The sequence below is a fragment of the Halichoeres trimaculatus genome, unplaced genomic scaffold (assembly GCF_033239565.1).
Source record: "Halichoeres trimaculatus isolate MK-OKI-2021-1 unplaced genomic scaffold, fHalTri1.1 fHalTri1_scaffold_2, whole genome shotgun sequence".
NCBI classification, from domain to species: domain Eukaryota; kingdom Metazoa; phylum Chordata; class Actinopteri; order Labriformes; family Labridae; genus Halichoeres; species Halichoeres trimaculatus.
Window position 1 is genome coordinate 22509611 of NW_027437180.1, and position 19563 is coordinate 22529173.

A 19563-nucleotide genomic window follows, 5' to 3' on the forward strand; every position below is an offset into this window, starting at 1 on the left:
GTGATATTCTATGTATGCATGCTACCTCAGCCTTTTTTGAAACGGTTGGACTTTGTGTCCCATGCTGCATCCTGTCCTGATTTGCAACTGTTTTAGGATTTCACACACATCACTGTGTCTTGTATCAACGTAGTGTTGCCTTCCTTGCCTGACAGAGGAACAGTACATTGGTATATTTTTCTTTACAAGGGCATACTACAAGATCTCTGCTGCTTATCACAGCTCTTCACTGACTCTTAGAAGTTATCAGGAGCGCCATGGACAAATTCCTCAGACACCCTCTGTCTTTGGTAAAAGTACTCTCTGTCTTTTTGATCCCTCATCTTGATCTGAGGTACACGCTCACCTAATACTGGATATTCTTATTTGTTTGGAGGATTCTAAAATCCGGTGTAAGGATCATCTGATTCGTGGGAGCATGTTTTACCACTGACCACTGCTCATTTATTGATAAATGGAATGGTTCCTACTTATTTCTTGTTCATGTGGGACATTATTTGATGCTGCTGTCTTGGCCAGGATGCCCTTGAAAAAGAGCTTTTGTTTCTTATTTGGGATACTCCTTGTGAAATAAACAATAAATAAAAAGAAAAATACAACATAAGAGCAGACATCACCCGCTCAGTCCTTCTTCCTACCTGCCTCTCCAACAGACACCTCAACAGGAATAGAGGTTGGGCTTTCTCCAATGATGTTGTAGCTTGTCATAACAATCTGGTAGCGTCTGAACTTCTGTAGCTCTACAGAGAAAAAAAGTCAGGCATATTTGTGAGTTAAATGCCACTTTATTCTCTTATTTTCTTAACCATGTGCTCCATTAGGTAAATATAAACTCAAAGTTGCATCATACGTTTGTTACTTACGTGTCAACTCAAACTCTGTCAGGGAGGCACTGCTGACTGTCTTGAAGGTGCCCTTGGCTTCAGATGAGTAAGAAAACAAGAAGAGAGAGGATATGACTAAATGCTGCAGTTTGACAGTTAACTGCAGAAAACCACGGATTAAACTGGAAACATTTGAAGGACATTTTCATGCAGACTCCAGACTTAATTGATATAGGATGGAAAGAATTGTCCATTCTTCTTAGCAGGAACTGAACTTTTCTTCATGAACAAAGAAACAAAAGCTGAAGTGAATAATTTCATTTTACAATTTAAGTGAATTGTGGGTGTTTATTTAAAGACCATTTGTTCTTTGTGTCATCAAGGTTCATCCAAAGTCTCTGCTCTATTATGAATAAAATGGAAAAATCTTTTCCCACTCTTTACTTTCAGACTTCTGAATGAGTCTTTTCAAAAGCACAAAAAAAGATAAAATTCGGACTCCGGATTGCAGACTAAGAAATCAAATAAGACATTTAAACTCGGAGAAAGCATGGCTATTGGTCATAAGTTTACAGTACCCACACAGTCAGTCTTTCAGAAAATAACATTTATAGGACCATTAAAGCATCATATTAGACTTTTTATTTCAGTGTTTGTACATCATGAGCTCATCAAATGTTACTGGGGCTGGGTAAATATTCCATTTTCGCGATTCTATTATGATTTTTTGGGGGCTGATTTGATTTAAATTGTGATTCTTTGATATATACGATTTTTTGGTGATTTTTAGTTTGGTTTTTTAACATCAGACCATGTGAAAAAGTTAAATGATGATGATAAGGTCTACAGACCATACCAGAAGCCACTTCTGTTGAAATGCTTTCAAACTATGTTTTGTACGGCATCCTTGGGTATCTTGAAAGGCGCCTTGAAATATGATGTATTATTATTATTATTATCATTATATTTTCCCATAAAATGCACATCATGTGAGTCAGGGACAAAAATTTCACCCTCTGCTGGAGAAAAAAGGTAACTTTTTTCCAATCCGGTTTGTAAACAGAGACTGAAATAAAGAATATGAATTTGACAACAAAAACGATCTTTGACAAAGATTCCAGATTTTGATATTGTCAAACAAAAAATCCCGATATATTGTATGTTGACTTTTTTCTCCCGTACCCTACTAGCTACATTTGCAAGCCATCTATGGTTCTAAAAATCTTACAGCATAGATCAGGTTACTTCAACTAGAATTCAAACAGGTCCAGTCAGAGAAAGTGTATCAAATCTAAGTTCCACCAGAGAGACCAGAGGATTAAAAAAATCAAGATTTTAGATGTCTTCATTTGGCAGACTTAGTGAACAGTTCACATTAGTACCAAGTTTGCTCACCTGTAATGAGGGCACTTGTGGTGTTGTTTTTGGTTGCCTGGGCTTCTGCTTCATTTGGAGTGGAGGTGTTTGCTGGCAGCTCTCTATAATAGAGCCGATATCCAGTCAACACACCGTTAAGGCTGTCATTGCTTGGCCGCTGAAAACATACAAGCACAAAAAACACACACCATCACATGTGGAGAAGCAGTAGTTCTTCAGTTCTTACATAGGAACTAGAGTGAATTCTTCGCAGTGCTCATTTTCCTTTTCTTGGTGAAGTGAGATGAGTGACAGGATGCTGGCGGGCTTTCAGAGCAGTATGTTATCAGCAGAGTCCACTTTAAAGGGCTGGCAGATTGGTCTGGCTGTAACCCACATAGACAGAGTGATGCTTCAGTGGTTTTGGCACTCTTGTAAAGGATGATGAAATTGCTGGTGACTTTGTTTTTCATCGGCTTCCTCTGCTTTGACATAAGGCTAGAAGGAGTGAGGGACGGCACTTCCAAACTGAAGTGAAACGGTGACAAGCAGTGATGCAGCCAGGCTGTATTTACCTTCTATTCACATGTCACTGTTGCTCTAAACTACCTTATTTCCTTCCTTTTTTCTCTCTGACATGGCTCGTGTTTTCTTCTTTCACCCTCCAGCCCCTGCTGGTACATCCTCATTAAAATTTTGATCATTTTTTCTCTCACAGCTAGATGTGTTTGTCTCTCCGTTTGTCTATTCTTCCCTCTCACCATCCCTCCAATCTTCCTGTGCTACCCTCTGACCTTTCCAGGTTTAATAAATAATGATAATTGCACCCAAAGACAAAAACACACAGTACAAACAGACATTCAAACAAATATACCTTCCACTGCACCAGGACTGAGGTAGTGGTTGTTGGTTTCACCCCAAGGATCACTGGAGGCTCATCAGGTACTGGAAGAGAAATCACAGAGGAGAGTAACAGATAAGAACATACACAGACCGTCTTCTCTCCATCATGTTTTTAGGATAAAATGCTGCCTTGTCCCCCTCTTCCAGGACTGTTCTCAGTCTCACCATCCTGAAGAGTTGTAACAGCCTCAGTCTCTTTACTGAGGACACTGTCTCCTATATCATTAGTGGCCAGCATCCGGAACTTGTACGACGTAAAGGGCTTTAGCCTAGAGACATAAACACACACACAGACACACAGAGAATGAAAACTGAAGCTTAAGGGTCGTTTTTAAATGTATTTTATAAAAGAGTGTTGTTTGAATATATCAACCATCTTTTAAATGTATTTTTAGTGATAATCCAGGTCTAAGATGACAAATTTGACTATTTAATCAACAGCTGTTGGGCCGTTGTAATTCACTTTAGAATAGAATAGAAAATACTTTATTTATCCTGAGGGGAAATCCATGTTTTCATGTAATTTTACTACAACAGTGGACACAACAAAACTTTAGAAATACATTAGCAGGCCTTTCTTTTTGCACCAGGGTGTGATTAAATGCTACCAAAGGGTCTAAATGTCCAAAGCTGTAGAATATACACCACTACATTATCCACTGAAGTGCTTATGTTAGTCAGTGTCCATATGTGGAAACAGGCAAAAATGAAAACAATCATGAAAACACACCTAAGTGCTTGCACTACATTTTCACAAACTGAAACTGATACTTAAAGTCTTATGTTTTCATTTACCTTTAAAGGTGAGTTAGAAGAGCTTTGTTTTAGCTGATTTTCAGTTTTATTCAGATCAATCATTTGACAACAGCTTTGAATCTTACTCCTCCAACATGCTGCAGATACAAATGAAGCTTGTTTATCAGCACAATGAAATAAGAGTTGCATTCTGATGGGAAATGAACTTTTGACAGTAATATTTCTGCACCAGCACTAAAACATTAGATAACTAAGTGGATTTTCCTCTGAGAACAAACAGATTTCTTCCCACTCATGGTTCCTCAACAAAAGGCATTGTGAATACTTTCAAAACCGTGAAAACATTAAAGACGCTTTCACAAAGCATCTTCTGATTGTTATTATTTTACACAGTTTTTCCCTTTATCTCAATCTGTCACAGAAAACAATTTATGTTCTTTGAAATAGTAAATCTATATTTTCTTCTGTGTGAGGTGAAAGCATATCTGAGCAAAGAATTTGGTTTTTAATCAATCATTTTAAAAACACTTCACTCAAGAGCCACTTACAATCAGAGCAGTGAAAGTGCACCCATTGTCAGCCGTGGGCTCGACAAGTCTGTGCTATGGCGCCTTATGGCGTGTCAATAGCTTCATTATGTTCTCTTCTGCTCTGACGGATGACAGATTCAAGTTATCCAAATCTAAACCCAAGAGTATTGCAAATATTGATCCAACCATTAAATCAGTAAATTATTGTTGTAAGATTTGTCAGATTGGTAAGTCAACAGCTCACATATTTGTACACAGACAATCTCCAGACTTCATTTATCAAATGCCTCAGAGGATACAGACGACCAGTCAGACTTTCAGCAGGCTCTGAGAGTCAGCAGACAGGAGAGCTGCAAGTGTCTTCTTGTATAATAATGAGCCAGGGACACAAGAAGGCCCTATGGGGTTGTGGGTATCATAGAAACAGAACATCAAAGGCGGAAGGATGAAAGAAGGTGGGGTACGAGAAGCACAGGGAGAATGTTAAGGACAGTGTTTGAAAGTGTTAGAACACAACTTGTGTGTGTGTGTGTGTGTGTGTGTGTGGTGTGTGTGTGTGTGTGTGTGTGTGTGTGTGTGTGTGTGTGTGTGTGTGTGTGTGTGTGTGTGTGTGTGTGTGGGCCTGGGGACTTGGATGTTTTGGTTCTAAAGATGTCTCAGTGGGAAAACAACAATTAAGGGTGGATAACAAGTAAGTTTGCACGTAAGCATGTGGAGATGTTAGCGATGTGCTGTAATGAGAGTGTTCAGTGATGGAGGGGGCTCCAAAACAACAACAGCACCACCACCATGGCGACAGATAGTGTCTCAGCACTGTGATGCAGAAACATGAAAAAAAAAAAAACATCTCGGGCATCTCAAATAGTTTTGTTCTAACTTGCAAATAATGCCACAAACAGACAAGAAGCACTAACACACACACAGTGTTGCTGAAGTTATGCCGCTAAGTCTGTCAGGTTACAGGGAGCAGACTGACCACCCATTATAGGCAATTGGGGGATGGTTTCCTTGAAAAAAAGCATGGTATTGTTGAAGCTGAGGAAAGATGATGGTGACAACAAGATGGAAAGAAAATTTAATGTAAAAAAAAAGGCAAGAATGGCTGTAGGAGAATTTCTGGCAGCCACCGATACATGAGGCATGGGAAGTCTGAGCTTTGTCATTTACGTTTAGTAACAGCTGTCCAGTGTAGTACAGTTGAAGTCTTCTGGTAAATATTACAATTGGATAAAGGGACAATGAAAATAGGGCAGACGTTTCATTATCCCCTTATCTAATGGTCACTTGAATAAGCCCTTAGAAAAACTCTGCAGCACTGGTGTCCACCATTTTTAAAGACTTAGGCTCTGAAGGTACAAGAACCCTAAAGGTGATAAGATCTTGGGCCCAAGATCATGAAGGAAAAAGCCTTTAACTCCTTTTGGACATAATTTGGAACAATACACTCATCCAATCAAGAAATCCAGCTCACCAGCTCATTCAACATATGTTTGGGCATAAATGCAATACAATTATAGGCTGTAATTCATATTTTTAGTTTTTACATTTTTATATATGATAATTCTTTATTTGATTTAAAATTTTTACTTTTTATTTCAGTTCTTATCATTTGTGTTAATTTAAACACCTGGCTTTGGTTGTAAACAGTAAATAATTCATGATTAATGGCGATGTCTTCAAAAAAAAAAAAAAGAGTAAAAAAATGATTTATTGATGTTCACAATAAAAAAATGAAAAAAGAAAGAAAGTAGAAAACAGTGTACATTTTTAAAGCCTGAAAGTAGAATGAGTAAAAAGGTATCCAGTGTTGAAGAAAGAGAAATTCCTGTTGTGCCTGTGTGATTAGGTGGCTGAGGTTTCTGTTTCTGCATTGATTATAATCACTCTTCCCTCCCTAGCAGTTGTGTGCTTCTGTGTGTGTGTGTTCTCTTTTTTTGCTCCAAAAAACCTTTTCAGAACTTTGTGTGCTAATTAAACAAAACTTTCACATCTGTGTTCTAATTTTCTTTTGTTTGCTTTGAGAATTTACAGCATCACTCTTTCTCTTCGTCTGAGCTCCTCTCCAGGGAAGCATAAACACAGAATTTTTTACAGACTGCTCTAACAAGTTCAAGCCCAACACATCATGCTGAATCAAACTTCAGAGTCAGAGCTGTGGGAAGAGCAGAGATCAGTTATTTGTATTTCTAATTCCTGTTGTTGTAAGGTTGACTGGAAGGTCACTCACATCCCTCTTAGATACTGTTTCTTTGACTGTTGTGCTTTCGGTAAATGCAATATGTATTTAGTTTACAGGAATAGTTAAAAGCTAACAAAGTGATAATGTATTTGGTATTTTTTTTCATCATATGTCCTGGTTTTCAGATAATGGTATATAAATTAGACCACTGGTTTTGTGTGCAGAATACACAAGTTCAGCACGCATTTGCTTTGACTGTTGGCTTAAAACCCAGTGTCTTTATTGAGAGGATAGGACAGTGAATAGAAAAGGAAATAGAGGGTGAGGACACCCAGCAAAAAGCTGTGTTTGAACGCGGGCTGCTTGCTTTAAAGACAACAGTCTCCTGACACATGGTGAAATACCGCCACTGAGCCAAAGTGGCACTCCTACTTAACATTTTAATCTTTTAAAATAACTTGTTTCAAATTGACAACTTTGTTTAGTGTTATCATTCTGCACTTGTCAACTTAAAACATGATTTTGTGCTAAAAAATAAAACCAAGAGGTACCAGGCTTTAGCACCCCTCACATTATGGTCTGCATGGTAGAAAAACACACGTGTACCTGTCCACAGTCCAGCTGGTCATGTTGTGGGGAATGTCAGCAGTGTGTGTCTTCCAGTCCCCTTTGGGCAGCTCTTTGGCCTGAAGAGTGAAGTACCTCAGGGGGGAGGAGCCTGACCCCCCTGTCACCCAGTGGAGGCGGAGATGGCGAGATTCAATCCCGTCCTGTGGAGCAGACAACTTCCTGGGTGGCTGTGGGCGCTCTGTGGACGTGATAAAGAGAAGTATATTCAGAAAAGAGTATAAGTAGTGAGAATGAGATATGTGAGGAGAAGAGAGGACGAGGGCAAATAGTGCTGTGGCAAGGATAAGAAAAGAAGTATTGAAGTAAAAGCAGGAGACTCAAGTTAATACTTTGGTTATTCACAACATTCTTTTAAACAAAAAATGATGAGTTTATTCATTTAATAGTGTGTGATGTAACCACATCAGACCATGCACACACATTCAGGTGACTTTAATGGCTTTCTCAAATGATTAAAGGGTAGTGGATGCAAAACATTACAAAGGTCTGAGCAGCACCATATACTACAGTAACATAAAGATAAAGAGACAGTCGAGGCAGAAGCCTCTAGAAAAGCTTTGGTGAAGTTACTTTTAATATATGTCATGAATGATGGAATAGACGTGTTTTGAAACTCTGATACTGCACTGACAGCCGAGAGACATGAACACTTGAAAAAGCCTTGCTTTGCTCTTGCATCAATTTGCTCTTAGTTTTATTAGTCAGCTTTTTTGCAGTTTAAAAGATTTTAACCATAAAAATAAAAGAGGGTATCTGGGGATTGTTTTAGATCTGGTTTGACTTTGATCTGCTTCATTCACAGTCTGTCTGTATGAATAAAAAAATACTAAGCATACTGGAGACCCTGCTTTACATGAAGCAAAATGTTTTTAACCTCAGAGAACGAGCTGTAACACAGATGTGTAAATTTTCGCTTGACACAATGAGATCTCTGCAAGAAAACTGATAAATTCAAAATGTCTATCCACTCATTCAGGTTTTACAGAATAGAGATTGAAAGAAACTATCACCATTAGGAAGATATGCTAAAAGTAAAAGAGGGCATTGCTGTTTAAATTTACATCACATATGCATATGTATGACTGATGTAATACATGCATATTAAAATGAAACAAGATGAATTATAACTACGACTACTACAGCATCAAAGAGATGATTTCTCAGCAGATTATGGGTCTTTGTGAGTCTTTGTCTATATGATTCAATTAGAACATAAAAGACGGCTTTGGGACTCAGTATCAATGTACCCCTGTGTCATCAGTAGCTGTGAATTAAGCAAACGTGTGCACTTGAATGCATGCACAAAAAGGCACAGCTGTAGTCAGAAGAGTTTCATTTCAAAGGGTATTATTTTATTGATTAAGTAGAAAATTTTAAGGACTGATTTTAAATGAATTTTGGAATGAGAATACACACAGCAACTCACACCCGTGACCCAGTTTGCCTCCCTTCATTCCTCAAAGCTCTAATCTTCAGTGCCTTCAACATTCGGCTATTTCCCCTCTTCTTTCTTCCTCCTGATAACATCTGTGTCTCCCTGTCTGTTCACCTCTTGTTCTGCTTCACAGTTAAGATCGTGCACTGATAATAAACTCATAATCGTCAGAACAAGTGCTGCCTTTTCAGCACTCTCACGCAGAAATGACTGCTGTGTGAGAGTGAAGAGAGGAGAGCGGCAAAAGGTGAAGTGTCAGAGACAGGTTTTTTGCTGAATGTGATGCAGTATTTGTCAGTGGTTACCACCCTTTCTGGAGCCACTGAACGCAGATGCATCTATTTGCCCCCACCCCTGATTTCATGAGCACAAAAAAACAGCCTTGCACACTCAAAAAGCCAATTTCCCTTTCCCAGGGATTAAGTTGGTCTTTTCTGGCATCAGAGAGAAATCTCTATTAAGCTGCTCAGTCTATCTCGCTGGGAGAATGGGCCATTATATTACTGAAGTGGAACCACTGAATTCTATTCTTGCACAATCCTGATAATGATGCTCTCAATGTTATGATATCTGATCCAATTAAAATGCGGTACACAAGCTAATCGCTTCAAGAAGAATATCTGATGGTGTGATTTTAGGTTTTCATACAAATTTAATTCACTGTCACATTTTAATGTCAGGACTTCTGCAGCATCTCTTTGCTTAACTAGATGCACACATTACAGCCAGACAGAGAAAATTGGAGAGGGGGAAATCAGGGATGACAGATATCAAAGGCTGAGAGCTACGCTAAACCAAAGTTATCCATGCGTTAGTCTACTGAGACACCAGAGGCTCTGTTACTTCATTTTCAAGTGATATTTCACTTTGGCAGGATAGTTCTTCCAAGCCCTGGAGAGGAACTTCTGAAGCCAGTAGGCTCCTTTAAAGTCTAAGGCAGAGGTGAGAACCCCAGTATCATTTAACAGGACTAATCTTATCTTGGTGATGTTTCTGAGGTGGAAAAGGGATAATCAGGTCACCTCCATTATGTCTAAATCAAAGAAAGAACACAAAGATTCTTTACTCTGGGATGAATAGCACAGTCATCCAGTGACAGAGTAAAATTATCAATCGGATGACTCAGTCCCAGGTCCAATAACCAGAATTTCTGTTCCAGCTGAAATGAGAAGCAAAATCTTTAAAGACAACCGGCTCCTTTCAGCAGCCAGACTGGAAGTAATGGATGTAATTTTTCTATCACCTGCAACAGCACAGCAGTGAAAATAAATCCCACAAGAATGCAAGATCTGACCCAGTGGTGTCATGTACTGTAAAAACAATAGTGGACCAAGGACACGTCCCTGAGGAACCTGATTCCAATGATGATAAGCTGAATATTCCCCCCTTATATTTGAGGAAATCTTATGTAGTGTACTGGAAAAAAAGACAGTTAGACAGAAAGGTTATACTGCAGTTAAAATAACAGGTGCAATATCCTGAATGCTGGCATGGACGGTCTGTCAGAGCTCAGTTATTTGTGCCTCTATGATCAACTTCCTGTTCTTGGTTAAGTTTAGGTGTTATAACTGTAAATAATTAACTCTGCTGACTATGAGCATCATCTTTTTGGGTTAAGATCTAATATGAACAACTTTCAGGGCTTGGCTTCTAATACATTCTCATTCAGACATAAGTCTGAGCAGGAAGAAAATTTTTTTTTCCTGTTCTCATTTTCTTTATCACCTTCTGTTAATAACCCCCATGTCCAAGACAAGGAAAAGGTCATACTTTTTTCACATCCTGTACTAACTGTACCAGTAGATTTTTATGTCACACTACCATAGACATAATGCTTAGAGCACCAGCGCCCCAGAGCTCTGTCTGAAGCTCCTGCTGTTTTGGACCATTTCTTTAACTTCATCTTCGTGAGGACTTAACATCCACCTCTGCTTATTACATTCTCTGAGACACATTGTAAATTTTAATATGCTGAAACTTTCACCTAACCTTTCAAGGCCCTTTCTTCACTGGCTTTACCCAATGAAATAAGTGACCAAATATAATCTTGCACCATTTGAAAGTTAATAGGAAAAGAGAGGACAAAATACCCATAAAATAATTGTGGTTGTCTCCTGTAATAGACCTTCCTAATGGAAAACATTTTGAAGAGCACAGGTAGAATTAATCATATAAATCAAGTCACTGCTGCTTAAAATTGGCTCATTAACCAAATTTCATGTCTAATCTGATTTATTAAGCACACATTAAATCCTCATGTGTTATTATAATTTAATGAGAAATTCAAGAATGAATATTATCCTGCTTTGGTGCAAATTAAACAAGAGATACTCATAAAGTGAGAGTTAATACAAAAAGGGAAATTTTACCAGTCATTAGTCGAAGCTTCCAAGCCCAGACCCCATTACTCTTACTGAATTATAGAGGAATGTAGAGAAGTAGGTTTTTTGCGGAAACAAAATGAGCACAGTTGTTCTACAGAAACCATTAGACTGTAATTTCATTGTGTTTTAGAATCAAATCATTGTGCTCCTTTTCCCACCTACCTGTTCCTGGAAAAAGAATTAAAGGGAAATGGGTTTATTTCAGAAAAAAAAGAAGTGTTTTCAATGCTCAGTTCCCACACACGGTGACTAAACAATTAGCTGCTTCCAGTAAAGTTCTGCACTCAATCTTTCAACTATCTCATCAGTTACCATCAACAACACATATTCTTTGGGCCTGTTTGCTATTTTCATTAACATTTAGCATAGAAAAAAAAAAGAGCAACTAATAACAACAATAACTGTGCTTCATTTACACCACAATTCATTTATATATATCTATCTGATTTTAAACACTTATATTTTTGACTTAAAGCACACCCATAAATCGTATAAAACATGGACATAGTCTCTGCTACATCAACAGTCTGCTCCTGATGCAGAGTAATGAAGCTGATCATTGGCGGGGGCCATATTGGATATGACGCAGGCTTTAAGCTTCCTTTCAAGCTACAGGGCGCCTGTCAGTAATGTGAACTGAGCTGTAGCTCTGCTTGGGCAAAATAGTGATCCTATTATCTATTAAACCACTGAGTTAGAAAAAAATTCAACCCCAGCAAAGCGTGTGATGATAGTAAAATTAGTGTTTTAGGCTGTATTCAGACCAGAAAAGTCCTTTGATCCATTTGTTTGGTCCGGACCAAAAGCGGACTTTATTTTTTTTAGTTCGGTGCGGTTTTCGTATTCAGATTGTACTTTTTGCAAGTGGACTATATTCTGTAAACACATCCACGTGTGTGACGATCGGTGCTCTCACTGGACAGCACTGACAAAGGGCGGCACACAGAATACAGACCCGGAAATAGAGGTAAACACGTGTGTCTGTGCTCTTATTAGAGCTGCGCAATCATTTTCAGTTTCAAGAGCAGCTCTTTCAAAGCAGGCTTAAAAACACTGTATCAAATTTTGGAACAGTGAAGACGAATGCGCGCAGCAAGGAGACGCTATGCTCTGCGTGTCCTGACCCACAACATGCCAGCAACAGCGTGGCTATACAGAAGACGGAGGATCAGGTATGAACCAAAGACGGTTAGGTTATGGTGACCTTATAGGCCCAAAAGGCGCATGTATCCTGTATTTAGTTCGGATGGACCTTGGTTTGTATTCAGACCTGCACCGGAGAACCGTGAACCGCACCAGAGTTCGTTTGGAAGCGGACCGAGACCACCTCAAAAAGTGAGTCTCGGTCCAGTTGTTTGGTCTGCACCAGGGTTTGTTTGTGTCTATTCACACCTGCATGAAAAGTCCGCACCAGCATGGAAACGAACCCTGGTCTGTTTAAATTGGACCAAACAGTCCAGGTCTGAATACGCCCTTAGACCTAAGCAGTTGGCTTGGCTTGGCTTGGCGTGTATGTGGTACCCAGTCTTTCTGCAGCCAGCCTCAAGCGGATTCCTGATGAACAGCAACTTTTAGCACTTCCACATAGACTTTACTTTTCTTTACTTTTTTACTTTTACACTATAAAACTACGACCCAAAAACCTAGCTTCTGCTTTGAATTACTTCAGAAAAGTTATATCTGAGGGATCTCACACAAAACACAGCTAATTTGCACCATCAGCAAGGGTGTGTGTGTGTGTTTGTATGAGTATGTGGTCAGATGAGATTTTGTTGGTAGCAGAGGGAACAACTTTCATTGCTGGTTTCTGATCGGCAAGCTGAATCCAGATCAAAGAGGTCAGAAGAGCACAAGTAGAAACATGTTTGACAGTGCGAGGCTGAAGTCTTGGGGAGTGAGTGGAAAACCATGATCTTTGGTTATACTCATGTTTCTCACTCCATGTTTATGAACAGTTCATATTGTTTATCCACCACCACTGAAAGCTTTTTTTCCTCTCTTCAAAACTCAAACTTAACAGTCCCTCTATGGAAAACTGTCTTTGCACCGCACACTTTTTCATGTACAGCCATTACAAGCCAGAAATGCTTCCAGCTGAGTTTAAAATTTTTCTGGACTTTTTTCTTTGTCCATTCGAGAAAAAAACAAAACAAATCAGAGTTTTAAGCAACTAGCTCTCCTAACATAATATGACTTTTACTTAGACATTCATTTGTATTAATTTTAAAGTTGTACAGAATGAGTGTATTAGTTTTTTTTGCTGTTGCGTGCTTGTAGCTGTCTAATTGCTGGTGTCACAGATATTATGTCATGGTGTTGGATGAATAAATAAATGTATTTAGGATTTTTTTTTTGTCACAGCTCAGGAGTTTCCTATTAAACTAAGGTTCTGCATGGCTAAACAGACAAATATGACAGCATACCAGAAACAGTGCAAAGCTGAAGTAGAATTGTGTCCTTTACCTCTTCGTTCAGTGGTAACAACAATGGCTTCCTGTTCCTCTCCCCAGCCAACAGCAGTACGAGCAGTGAGCCGGAACACATAGGTCTGCTCAGGGGAGAGTCCTGTGACGGTAAACTGCCTGGCATTGGAGCCCACTTCCACTGTGGTCCATCGAGTGTCCCTGCTATCAAGGCGGTATGAGATCTGGTAGCCTGGTGAGGGACAGAAGGAAAAGGCAAGCAGAGGAGGGAGAAATCGGTGTGAAATCTGTGTGTGGATGTGCTTCCATGTTTGCTTTGGTGGCCTACTTTAGATCACAGAGCCCACAGGAATCGAAGATGGCATAATGTGAGGGAGGGAAAAAGCCTGAAACAGAACCACATAGCACCATGCTCTACACATTCTCTTTTTACCTCGGCAGTGATAAAAAACAACTTTTTTTCCTGCAGTCCCCAAAACTGTGCCCATCTGTTCAGAAGAATATTAAATCTGTGCAGCTGCTTTGCTATTAGTTTAACAGTTTGTGTGTTTTCATAAAGCAACAATGAAAAGTCAAAATGCTGTCATTGCACATCAGCTAATTTTAGAACCGATCAGCTGCAGTTTGATGGTTCAATAACAGTACACTGTAGGCCCAGGGAACCAATGTCTGACTTTCTTAGCATCAAGTGAAGTCGAGTACATAACTTCCAGCTAAAACTTCGGTTTTCTTCTGCTGTTTTTTCTTAAAGTTTGTTCAGTGATTTGTAGCATTGCATGATTCCATGTTTGCAAAATAAGTACTATCTTTTCTTGACCCATCACATTCCCCGGGATACTGTTTATTTGTTTTTGTGAGTCTCAATTTCACTGTGAATAAAAAGTCGTACAGAGGCTTCACTTTGGCTCCACTTTAGCTGGATAGCATTACTCACACAGACACAAGCAGTTTGGTTACTCAAGTAAAACTTTTGTTCTACAACTGATGGTTAGCTGCTCTTTATTTGCAGCTATTTGTAACACACATTGTCAGATCACTGTAAATGGAGGTTAACTTGATATAGTTATGATGGACTGTGTTCTGCATGCTTTTGCTCTCCATACTGAATATTCGTTCATGATACACCAAGCCTTGTGGTACCTCACTGGTCAGTACCACTCAGACAACAACATATGACACCCAGAGCCCCAAGTACAAACTCTACAGTTTCATAGAGAAGAATCTGAATGTGCTAATATAAAAAAATACCAGCCAAAAGTCAAAACACATGTTCTGATATCGTCCTGGAGTAACAATATAAATATATTTCCCCCCTTCTGACTCCTTAGGCGTGATCCCCGGTGTACACAGACTGTTTTCTTCTTCGTCTCATGAACAGCAGGCCATTTAATAACCCTAACAACCTCTAACACACAAACACACACCCACACCCACACACACACACCTGAACCCACTGATCCCTGGTATAGCTTTCCACAGTCCACTGACCCCTTAGAAAAGCTCACGATGTGAAAATTGTATTCCATCCCAAATACACACAAGCATTCTGTCACTCAAACACATAAGGTTGCAAAGGTGGTTGGTTTACAGCAAGACAGTTATGATGGTAATCTGCAGAGAGGCACAAAATCTGGTTGTGTGGAAGATAATCTCATCAGATAGTCTGATTGTATATTAATGTGAATGGGGCGTGTGGAAGATTACTGGATAACAGTGAGATAACAAATCCTCTTGCATCTAAACAATTGGGTCAGAGTCTGGCATTATCAACTGAGCTGAATGGCATTAGGACACAGCTGCTATCAGATACATGAGGCTGAATCTCCATTACAAAGTGACTGTCTGATGTTAGAGAAGGCCTGTCTTGGTATTTTTCTTAAAAGATGTGATTGCTTTTGAATGCTGCTCCAAAGCTTCAGGCAGTCTAACGTGTCTATACAAACTTTGTTTATAGCTGCTCAATGCTCACTGGCCTTGTCTATGTTAATGAAAACTAACAGCAGCAGTGACAACTGCTGACTAATGCTCTACTCCAAAGGCCCTCAGAGCCAAAGCTTGTATTTCATAATTATAATAAAAAGGCTTTTCACTCCTACAATCTTAATTGATTTAGTTAACATTTCACAGTTTCCTTTAAGTGCTTAATGGATTGTTTTGTATTGCATTTAGATGAGATTTTATGTTCAGTAAGCCCCGAAGATAAACTAAATGGCAGGATTATGAATGTATTAATTGAAGTAAGTGAGAATAATGATGACTTGATTTGCTGCACTAATTTGCTCCTGTGTTTACTGCTCTCATTTGTAATATATTCTTCTTAACTAATAAACCACTGGAGCCTTTTAAGGACTTCTCTTTGAATGTGTGCGAGACTTTTTTTTTTTTTTTGCTCTGCAGAATTTACAGTTCACATATCAAATGTGGCATTTCAATACTTAAAAAGACTGTTGTTTTCAATCTTTTTTTTTTACAAAATAGATCATACGTCTAGGATCATATTCGCTCTCAGCGTGCTTGTGCATGAAGTGAACCATGCAGAAGCCCACCTCTTTGAAGCGTGCCAAAGCAGAGAAGTAAATTGTGCTTAAGCACGGCACTGTTGCAGTCACACAGGCCAAACAAACTGGGCTTTAGGGTTGAAGTGTGCTTAAGCACAGCATGGTTTGCTAGTGTGACTGTGTCCTTAAGTATGGGACTGGGGCTGGGATGGAGCTTGTGTTTGCCACAGGGGTATTTGAGAGTGTGTGGGTGTAAAATGTTCATGCAGGGGCCAGGCAAAAAAAAAAAAAACTGCTTGTGCCAGATTAGATTTGTGAACCTTCTGTGGTTCTTTTTCTCCTGTCTACCCTGGGTGTCATTCCCCTTTGAGAAATGATTCAGTCCTGGCTATAAAGAAGCTGATATCCTATAGTTATTTGTACCTGCATAAACACATACACACAAAAGCACACACAAACATCCACTCCATTGTTCTCAGCAAGGACACAGCTGGACAGCATGTCCATGTGTCTCTGTGTGATCGAGAGGAGAGTAACAGAGAGAAAGAGGTGACCTCCCACTTCTCCTGTCACAAAGTGGTGTTGCTCTAAATGTCCTCCCCCCCTTACTGTACAGTCACACATCACTCATTCGAGGACAAACACTACCTCACCCCCCCCCCTCTGTGAAACATACTCATTTTCTCACACACACCTGTCCCTCCTCTCACCTCCATACATCTTCTCTCCCTCTCCCTTGCTGTTTGCTCTCTTTCCACTTAAGCAGCCCGAGCATTCTTCTCGCCTCTCCCCTGCCCCTCTTCCTCTCCATTAATCCGCTTTTTCTGATTCACTCTGTGCGCTGTGATTTGCAGTTTCATAAACACTTGATATGTGTCTGTCTTAGGTATTTAGTTAGGTATGCATTAGGGAAGGTGTCTTGCCTCAGCAGCTAGCCTTTGCCAAGGTATAAACTAAATCACTGATACTCTCAAACACATCCACTCACCAAACATAAACAGCAACAAACCTCAGCACTGTTAGGGAGAGTGCAGAGAGATGACCCTTTTTTTGAAAGCTAAAAACAGAATCAGCTCTTTTCCATTCAACAGCTTTTACTCCCTTTCTCCCTTTGGAAAATCACAACATTATGTATGTGTGCGAGTGTATGTTTTTTGAGTGTGTGAGCCTCTGTGTGTTTACATATTCTATAGGTATCAGTGTTTCATATATTAAACTGCTAAGTCATGCTATCTTTGGGCCACACTTTGTCACTATCAGCTGTTAGTCAGTATCAAGCCATCAACAGAAAAAAACCAAAGTGTCCTTTTTCTTGCTAGTGGGTGTGTGTGTGTGTGTGTGTGTGTGTGTGTGTGTGTGTGTGTGTGTGTGTGTGTGTGTGTGTGTGTGTTACCTAATATGATGCCATTGGGGTTTGTGGGTGGCTGCCAAACTACCCTAATTGATGACAATCGAACTTCTGGAAACATCATCCGGACAGCAGGGCCTGGGACTGCAGAGACAAACAGAGGAGGAGGTTGGCAGAAGAATCAAACAGTGAGCTATAAACTATGAAGCACAAATTAACCAGAATAACTCAGTGTTAAGAAAGATATCACTGAAACTTGAGCCACCAAGTTAGACGCAGAAAACAGTTGCACAACGTCAATGGCAGCGAACACAGACATTTCAATACTGGTCAGTTGAAAAAAAAGGGGATTTACAAATAGCAGATATGAGATTAAATGAGATTATTGAGATGAATTGATTATAAATCCTGTAATTAATTGGATTTTTTTTTATTGCCTGACAGCACTATTTTAAATGCATTATTTGATGCTATAGCATCATGTTTTGCAGCTCTGCTGACTAATGTGGCCCCTGCCATGCTGTGCCCTCCAGATATATCAGACTAAGAAGGGAAAAGTGAGACAAAGCGTAATGAACACTAAGTGAAAGTCACTAAGAATCAGTTCTGCTATTGATATTTCATTGGTGAGTTAAATGTGTTTTCAGAGCGGGTGTGATGCAAGTTCCAAAACCTCAAAAGCAAGATAATTTCTGCGTATTGGCCCCAAAAAATGTCACCAGCTTCACACATCAGCACCTACTGTGAGGATTTTTTGGAATCACTTTTTAAAATGGGAGGAGACAGAGGCAGTTGATTGATATTGGACGCAATGGTTTAACACCATATGCATAGTCTGGATAAGTGTGTTACTGATAGTCTAGGAGGGAACTGACTTCCTTGTTCTTGATTCATCCCAAAATGAAGTAACTTTGTGTGTTTTTCACTTTTCATATTTAACGGGAGAAGACTGGGTTCATGGCCTCCTTTGAAGTCTACCATAGCCAATTCTTAAGAAATCTGTACACAAGCAACACATTCATGAAGTGTTGTTCATGTGCTGGACAGAGACTGAAGACTGTGCAGAAAGCAGATAGATGAAAACAGCTATGGAGGTCAGAGATAGCATGGTTGGTGTATAAAAGAAGGTAGAGAGGGAAACTTACCATCCTCTTTGGTCCTGAGCAGTATGGGGTTGCTGGGTGGCCCGTCACCCATCCTTGTGTAAGCCAGTACCTGCAGCGAGTACATTGTATACTTTTGGAGTGACCCGAGGAGCAGCGACATGCTCCACTCTCCTTCTCTCACCAGGACACTTGGAGGACCCTCTGAGTCTTTCTCGCTGTATAACACCTGGACACAGACACACAAACCAGGCATTGACGTTGAAGCAACCCATCCATCCATCCATCCCTCCATTTTCTTCCGCTTATCCGGGGTCGGGTCGCGGAGGCAGCAGCCTAAGCAGAGAAGCCCAGACTTCCCTCTCCCTAGACACTTCGTCCAGCTCTTACGGGGGGATCCCAAGATGTTCCCAGGCCAGCCGAGAGATGTAGTCTCTCCAGCGTGTCCTGGGTCTGCCCTGGGGTCTCCTCCCAGTGGGACGTGCCCTGAACACCTCACCAGGGAGGCGTCCGGGAGGCATCCTCATCAGATGCCCGAGCCACCTCATCTGGCTCCTCTCAACGCGAAGGAGTAGCGGCTCTACTCCGAGCTCCTCCCGGATAGCCGAACTTCTCACCCTATCTCTAAGGGAGAGCCCGGCCACCCTACGGAGGAAGCTCATTTCGGCCACTTGTACCCGCGATCTTGTTCTTTCGGTCACTACCCAAAGCTCATGACCATAGGTGAGGGTGGGAACGAAGATCGACCGGTAAACAGAGAGCTTCGCCTTCCGGCTCAGCTCTCTCTTCACCACGACAGACCTGTGCAGAGTCCGCATTACTGCGGACGCCGCACCGATCCGCCTGCCGATCTCTCGCTCCATCCTTCCCTCACTCGTGAACAAGACCCCGAGATTCTTAAACTCCTCCACTTGGGGCAGGATCTCATCCCCGACCCGGAGAGGGCAGTCCACCCTTTTCCGGCTGAGGACCATGGACTCGGATTTGGAGGTGCTGATTCTCATCCCAGCCGCTTCACACTGGGCTGCGAACCGCTCCAGAGAGAGTTGAAGGTCACGGCTTGATGAAGCCAACAGGACCACATCATCTGCAAAAAGCAGTGATCCAATCCTGAGGTCACCAAACTGGACCCCCACGACACCCTGGCCGCGCCTAGAAATTCTGTCCATAAAAGTTATGAACAGAATCGGTGAC

The 19563-nt window shown here is 40.6% G+C and overlaps 1 protein-coding gene across 3 annotated transcripts in view; it reads right to left on the reverse strand.

Annotated features, from left to right (window-relative positions):
- LOC141810286 (protein sidekick-1-like) overlaps positions 1-19563 on the reverse strand; it is a 255916-nt gene that overhangs the window by 13699 nt on the left and 222654 nt on the right. For all 3 annotated transcript variants that reach the window (XM_074697693.1, XM_074697702.1, XM_074697686.1), the window contains 9 exons: positions 18412-18598; positions 17312-17410; positions 13461-13652; positions 7155-7356; positions 3249-3352; positions 3055-3125; positions 2220-2358; positions 864-920; positions 639-740 (listed from right to left, as the gene is read on the reverse strand). In XM_074697693.1, the coding sequence (XP_074553794.1) occupies positions 639-740; positions 864-920; positions 2220-2358; positions 3055-3125; positions 3249-3352; positions 7155-7356; positions 13461-13652; positions 17312-17410; positions 18412-18598 (1153 nt within the window). The remainder of the gene's footprint in view (positions 1-638; positions 741-863; positions 921-2219; positions 2359-3054; positions 3126-3248; positions 3353-7154; positions 7357-13460; positions 13653-17311; positions 17411-18411; positions 18599-19563) is intronic.